The 6,620-nt window shown below is 44.6% G+C and overlaps 1 protein-coding gene across 2 annotated transcripts in view; it reads left to right on the top strand.

The window, feature by feature from the left end:
* The first annotated feature begins 2,528 nt into the window (after positions 1–2,528).
* The window catches only part of LOC119461998 (kynureninase), a 30,676-nt gene continuing 26,584 nt past the window's right edge, over positions 2,529–6,620 (top strand). Inside the window, exon 1 of one of the 2 annotated variants that reach the window (XM_049672407.1) lies at positions 2,529–2,704. In XM_049672407.1, the coding sequence (XP_049528364.1) occupies positions 2,598–2,704 (107 nt within the window). In that variant the 5' untranslated portion in view covers positions 2,529–2,597. The remainder of the gene's footprint in view (positions 2,705–6,620) is intronic. The other variant, XM_049672408.1, reaches the window with a different exon arrangement.

Genomic DNA, 6,620 nt, shown 5'->3' with positions numbered 1-6,620 from the left:
TGTGAAAAAGAACATTAGAAACACCTGTTGCGCCTTCTTAGATTAGAATTTAACTGTTCAAAATTTACCATCCTTAGGGGCCTCGACAGCGACAGGAAGGTTGGCGATGCCATCCAGGATTTTATTGCAGGGTCAGAAAGATTTCGACTATAAAATGAGAACTTAAGGTTTCGTTATATTCTGCAAAATCAATTAGACTATAGCTGCATATTTGTTTTCATTTATTCTTTCATTCTATTAAAACTCATAAGCTAGAATCTATATATTATTCCCCCATATACCTATTCACAAACTTTACGTTATTTTATTATTATTTTTTCTTGTTATATTGAACTATACCCAGTTCTTGGCCAGTCCCCCAGACTGGGTACGTGCCAGTTTTGCCAAGGATCTACATCTACATCAGGCAAGTTCAAATTACTAATTTTTATTGAAATAATATTCCTCAGTACTATCATTATTTATTTTCATTTAACCATTGCAGCGCCAGATTCATGGCCCAGAGTTGGTTCCGAGATTGTCGGGGAGGCAGCGTGGCGTCGGGCATTGTTGTAACCTCTTGGCCGTTGAGGAAGCGTATAAAGCAATGAAAGCTGTATTTTCCGACATTGTAAGTATTGTACGCGAATGTTATACGTATGAGGAAGGATATCGTCCCAGTTTTAGAGGCCAGTGGCAACATACGCGGAGAATCATTTGTACTCGCTGGAAAGATAGGAACTGAGTGCAAGCTCGTTCTCAAGCCAAATATAGGTAATTATAATAACTCCTCATGTAATGCCCCGCATTGAGATCTTTGAGCTGATGATAAATAAATAAATAAATAAATAAATAAATAAATAAATAAATAAATAAATAAATAAATAAATAAATAAATAAATAAATAAATAAATAAATAAATAAATAAATAAATAAATAAATAAATAAATAAATAAATAAATAAATAAATAAAGTTCGCCTACACCGCAATGTGAGGGAACTGTGCGAGCGCAATTGGCCGGCGCGTGTACGCAAATTCTCTTTGAGTTGAACAGCGGTGTATTGCCCACTGCATATGCGTTCTGCATAGTTGTCCCAGAGTTTATACAGTTCTGCCCAGGAACCCTGCTGTTGCAACCCGGCCACCGTGTCTTTCACCTCCTCGGAGCCCACACCCATGCCGGCCACGGTAGCCTTGAACAAACTGAGACGGCCTGGCCTAAAGTTCGAGGGGCTTTAACTTGACCGTCTCCACACCCTAATTGTGATTGCTATACGGTGCCCCTTACTCGGATCGCATACACAGCATTATCTTCGCACGGCCGCTAAATGCGTCGTATATACATACATACTCGTGCTCACCGTACTGTGGAGGCGCTTATCGCGTAAGGTCTTTTCTTGGCACCTGTGCTACTCACGCAAGAGAAGCCCACACACTATGCCCCCTCGCCGTATTTTTTCTGAAGTTTCATTATAATTAGTGACCACATGCAAGATATTGAACGCGGTGGCTTCTTGGGTGACATTTCTAAATGACGTTTTCGGACTTCCTTGATAATCAACAGAATGCTGAGCTTGCCTTGACTGCTGTGCATCTTTATTTCGCTTCATCATCATCATCATCATCGTTATCATCATCATCATCCCACCATCATCATCATCGTTATCATCATCACCACATTTACATCCCCTTTACCCCTATACCCCTGTGCAGAGTAGCCGGCTGAGGGTACTTCAAGTGGCGTGCTTGAGACGACATGAAGAGGAAACGAATACACGATGTGGAGAAGACAAATAAAAAATTAAAAAAGAAAACTAAGAATAAATGCAGAAATCAAGCCCACATCAAAAAAAAAATGATTAAAGAACGTTTATAAGCCTTGACTGGCGTAAGTACAACATCAGGCTTTCTTGCTCGGATTGTGCATCCGCTTTTGTTTCAGGGCCCTAAAAAAATCAGTAGCCTGTATTTGTCCACACATACCAAGTAAAGTTTTGACTGCAAACCGCGCGGTGGTATGGCGAGCTCAGGCAGCGCCTCCTAGATAGCAGCTAGGCCTGTGCACGTACTCTCTGCTTTACGACGTCACGCTACTTGGACTGAAATTTCCATTTGCCAAGCCCGGTGTGACGAAAGCGGTGACGTTGCAAAATCACCGCGGTTTACTCGGGAACGTTCCCATTCGATTCTATGGCAGTCGGGCAAGGTAGCGTGACGTCACGGATCAAAGTGCACCGGCCTTGTGCTATCTGGGAGGCGTTGGCTCAGGCCGACGTACCCCTCCGCCTTCCTTCAAATAAATTATTTCTCTCTCTTCGCTTCCAACCTTAGGGCTCCATACCCGTCTGTATAGTCAACATGACCATTAAAATGACAAGAGGGGACATGCTTAAGGATCGAGAGACGTTCCAGCCAGCCGTTTAGGACTGCCTCCCTTCGATGGCAAGTGTGTACGCTGTGCAGCTCTCCGTCCAACAAATATACACGGAGGAGGAGGAGGAGAGAGAGAGATAGATACGGGAGCTCACGCACAGTCGCAGCCGCCAACGTAAATTTCGTGAAGCCGCGGGTATCTCCAGAGAGGCTGAACTCTGCGACAGGACTGAACGGTCGCGCGATGCAACGTCTCACGGCGGCTGCAACTCCGATGCAGGGCGACGGCGTGCACTGCGTTTCCCAGGAAAGCCGAGAAGACTCGTGTGACTTATCGTGCCGAGAAAACGGGTGAGCACGGTATAATGTAATGCGATGCCTCCTATGTACGCAGAAGCGGGTTGCGCGCGATGTATCGTGACTGCGCTCGTTGCATATTGGAGAAAGCGAAGTTTACAGACTTCCTGCGTGCGCGTAAAAGCGCGCAGTCTTCTTTGGCATCCGATAAAAATCTGCTGCGTTTAATTGAAAAGCAAAGGGGGTACGTAATAAACTATATGCCGCCTGACAAAAACGGAATTTGTATATTTGTTCTATACAAGCCATCTGTTTATAACTTTCAGAGGCCGTTTACTGAATATTTCCAGAAAATGTCGATATTTATTATACATACTTCCTCCTCACCCCCATTATTTTATTTTTTTTAGGTTGGACAGAATTTTAAAAATCGCTTGTGAAAGGTATACTGCAGTGCGTCCTGAGGGTTATACTTCAAGGAGTAGATATTACTGTCACGACAAAAAGCAGCCACTGTGTAATTAATGATATAAAAAACAGTTTCTTTTAATTATTATCTTTATAGTATACGTGTCGCAAGCAAAATTGAAGCCGGGAAACATGCAACAGCTAATAATCCTAAGACTAGGTCAGCTATAGCGCTTTCGAGGTATTCGTCCTGAAAATCTGCTTAAGAATGCATTGGCGCTTTCGGTTAAGCTCGCCTGGAACTACTGGAGGAAATGTTTAGGAAAACTGCTGTCAAGTAACGCCCGCATTTTCAGGTAATCCACCTGAAAAGGCCGAATTGCGCTATATACGTATATTCTGCGTAAGACTTAAAAAAACGCAAGTTCGAACTATAAAGAACGCGCGTGGTATATTATAAAGCACTTGATAGTTAGACGTCTGTTTCCGTCGACGAGTTGCAAGCGTACTTGCCCAATATTTCAACGTTAAATACCATTGTCGTTCAAGCCACATGTACTACACATGGGAGACCTTCGGACATGTGCTACTTGTAGGCAAATGTTATAACATATGTTATTCACATTTTCTTTTTTGAAGTGAATCTTTCTTTTTTCATTGAAACAAATATATGCGCCTTCAAGCGTGTAATTCCTTCATTAACGCGAAGCTTGCTGTGTCTTCCTCATCGGGGTTTGGCGCGACTGCTCGGTGGATTTTTCACCGAGTAAAGGGGGTCGATCCTGGAAATAGTGCAATAGTGAGGTGAGCCGGTCCCGAAGATCATGCAAATCACGGTCGTGTGGGTCGCGTAGTGGAGGTCACTGGGTCTTGCCCTCTTGCCAGGCAGGCATGCAATATTATGCTGAAAAACACTGTGGAGATTTGGGGATGGGCCACCTTGAAACTTGGGGGTGGGCCAAGTTAATTTGGGCGTGGGCCGACTTAAAGTTGGGGGTAGGTCAACTTGAAATTCGGGGGTGCGCCAACCGAAATTCGGGGGTGGGTCAGCGTCAAGTTTACGGGTGGGACAACCTAAATATGGGGGTGGGCCAAGTTGAAATTTACGGGTGGGCGAGCTTGAAATTTGGGGGTGGGCCATCTGAAATTTGGAGGTATGCTTACACATACTTAGACAACTCTAGTGGAGTTTCTGCATAATATTTTGTGTTTCCGTCGTTTTCCGCGCTGATTCAAAGAACGTGCATCAATTCCAACTCGCCCAGCTTTCCACCTTACTTAAAATTACTGTTCGGTGCAACATTCGTGCCAAGGTGTGCTTGTACACTCAACTATTGGTGTTTTGGTAGCTATGCAACGTACTACATCTTTGTCATAAATAACACAAAAGAAAATGCTGAAAAATTTTAGCAGTTTCCGCCGAAAGGCGAAGCATCGATTGCGATTGCAAATTAGTAGACAGCTATACGAAGTAAGCATAGTAGTTTTATCGGCTGTATAAACTCGTAAACATTCGCTTACTAACTAAATTAACAAGCATGGCATGCCGCGCGCGCACAGATAAACATAAAACGTCTCACTTGATGAGCGCGGGCACTCACTGTCAAAACGCTGGCGTGAGGAAGTGTTGCAGCACCAGCGAGCGAATTGACCTTGGTGCTGCCTCTCGATTCAACGCGAACTAAGCGGCGAGAACACAGCGCACACAAAGCTACGAATCCTCGGCGCACCTGGACCACCCACCCCCGGTGCCTTGCGCCTGGTGGAAGAAGGACTGCTCTTTATTCAGTCTATTATCTTGAAGAAATGAATAAGAAATTAATACAACAGGTCATTTGCAGATAAAAAAAATTTAAGCCTGTCAGCACAAGTTCGCTGGAATGTCATGTAAACTAACTTATTCACATGCGAAATTTCACACACGAAAACGAAATTTGTTCACATAGATGTCATAGCAATGTGCTGCTCATTTTCTGCTCATGCTACCGAAAACGTTGAACTGCACGTTCAAGCATTAATAAGTTCTACTAATATGCATCCTGTACTTGAAGCGCTAAGTCTCCGTATTTTTCTTTCGGAGTTTCAATTTTTCTGTGCTGTTTCTTCCTTATACACGGCTGTACACATAGTTACGCTGTGTCCCTATTATGGCTCAAAGTGTAGAGTCACAGTGCTAAAAGGATGCTGCAGTCTTGCAGTTTTCTTTACCGAAAGCATGCGCGGCACGTTTACTAGAAAAAAAAACGAAAAGCAACCCATATAACGACGCAAGAAGAACTAGCATACTTCAATAAACGGGAGCACTAACCTGTGTGGGTCGCCTTTTGCAGCGTCTCGAGGCATTAAAAGAAAAATGGAGGTCGTCCATAAAATAGCTGGACAGACGATAAGATTGGCAAAGTGTGCGAACAATGTGTCAGATAAAAAGAAAACTCGCCACAGAAAAGGAAAACAAATGTTAGCGGACGCTAAGATATTGTTCTATCCATGAATGTGTGCCGGCCCATCCTTGGGCTATGCTCAACCGTCGTCCAGCTTAGCGGACGCTGAGTTGGACAACGGTTGAGCATAGCCCAAGGATGGGCCGGCACACATTCATGGATAGAACAATATTTTTTTCTTCCTGTATGTGTTAGTGCTATCACCTGTGCTTTCATGTGTGTTCATGAGCTCGGAGGACGCAACCTAAATAACTCTGACCTGCTCTGGAAGCGCAGCGCTGACTCAGTTTCATATATGACGCTCTGTACACCAAACTCGAGGGAGCGGGTGCCATTCCCGGCTTCGGCGGCCGCAGTCCGGCGGGGGCGGAGCGGAAGCTCGTCCGCATTCATTTTGAGACATGGTGGAACATGCACTGCGTCGCGACGCCTTTTGGTGTACACAGTAACCCTAGCCTGTATAAATTCAAACACAAGTTTTTCGCATGTAAAGGAACGATACTTGGCAAATATGAAGAATAGGAAATAGTTATAAGTTTCCCGCAGCGGTTTTTGCGCGGCGGTAAAGGCCGGCGGGCGGCGGCGTGGTCAATTTCACGCAACGTCTGTCGGAGCCCCAAACGAGCCCCGATCAATGATTATAAAATAAAAGGTATCTTGCGTACATTTCATTCGAATCAAAAAGAACTTATATGCGCGATTTCTTTTTTTTTCTGTTTTTTTTTTTTTTTTTTGCCAGCATGCGTATTTGTTGCTTCTCACGTCGCATTTCACAGTCTCCAATTTGGAGGCCAGCTGGGAGTTTGTACGGCTGTGGGCGGAGAAAACTGATGGTGTTGCCCAGCAAAGCCGTCGGCGGAGACTGGTCGTTGGTGATGAATCGTAAGAACGGCCAGCAGATCGACGCTTTGTACTTCCGAAGAGTGCGAGAAGTCGCCTATATACCTTCGCTGTCTTTGACGCACCGGTTGCTCAGATTTGGACACATTTGCGAATAATTTTTACAGCGAAGCTGTATATATGGCTAGCCGATTCGTCCGTCTGACGCCTGTACGCAGAAACTATCATCATCAGCAATGGCTCGAGCGTCGTCGTCTTCTTCCACAGCTGGTTCCGTTGCC

The sequence above is a fragment of the Dermacentor silvarum genome, chromosome 8 (genome assembly GCF_013339745.2).
Source record: "Dermacentor silvarum isolate Dsil-2018 chromosome 8, BIME_Dsil_1.4, whole genome shotgun sequence".
NCBI classification, from domain to species: Eukaryota; Metazoa; Arthropoda; class Arachnida; order Ixodida; family Ixodidae; genus Dermacentor; species Dermacentor silvarum.
This window is presented reverse-complemented; position numbering and strand designations above follow the sequence as displayed.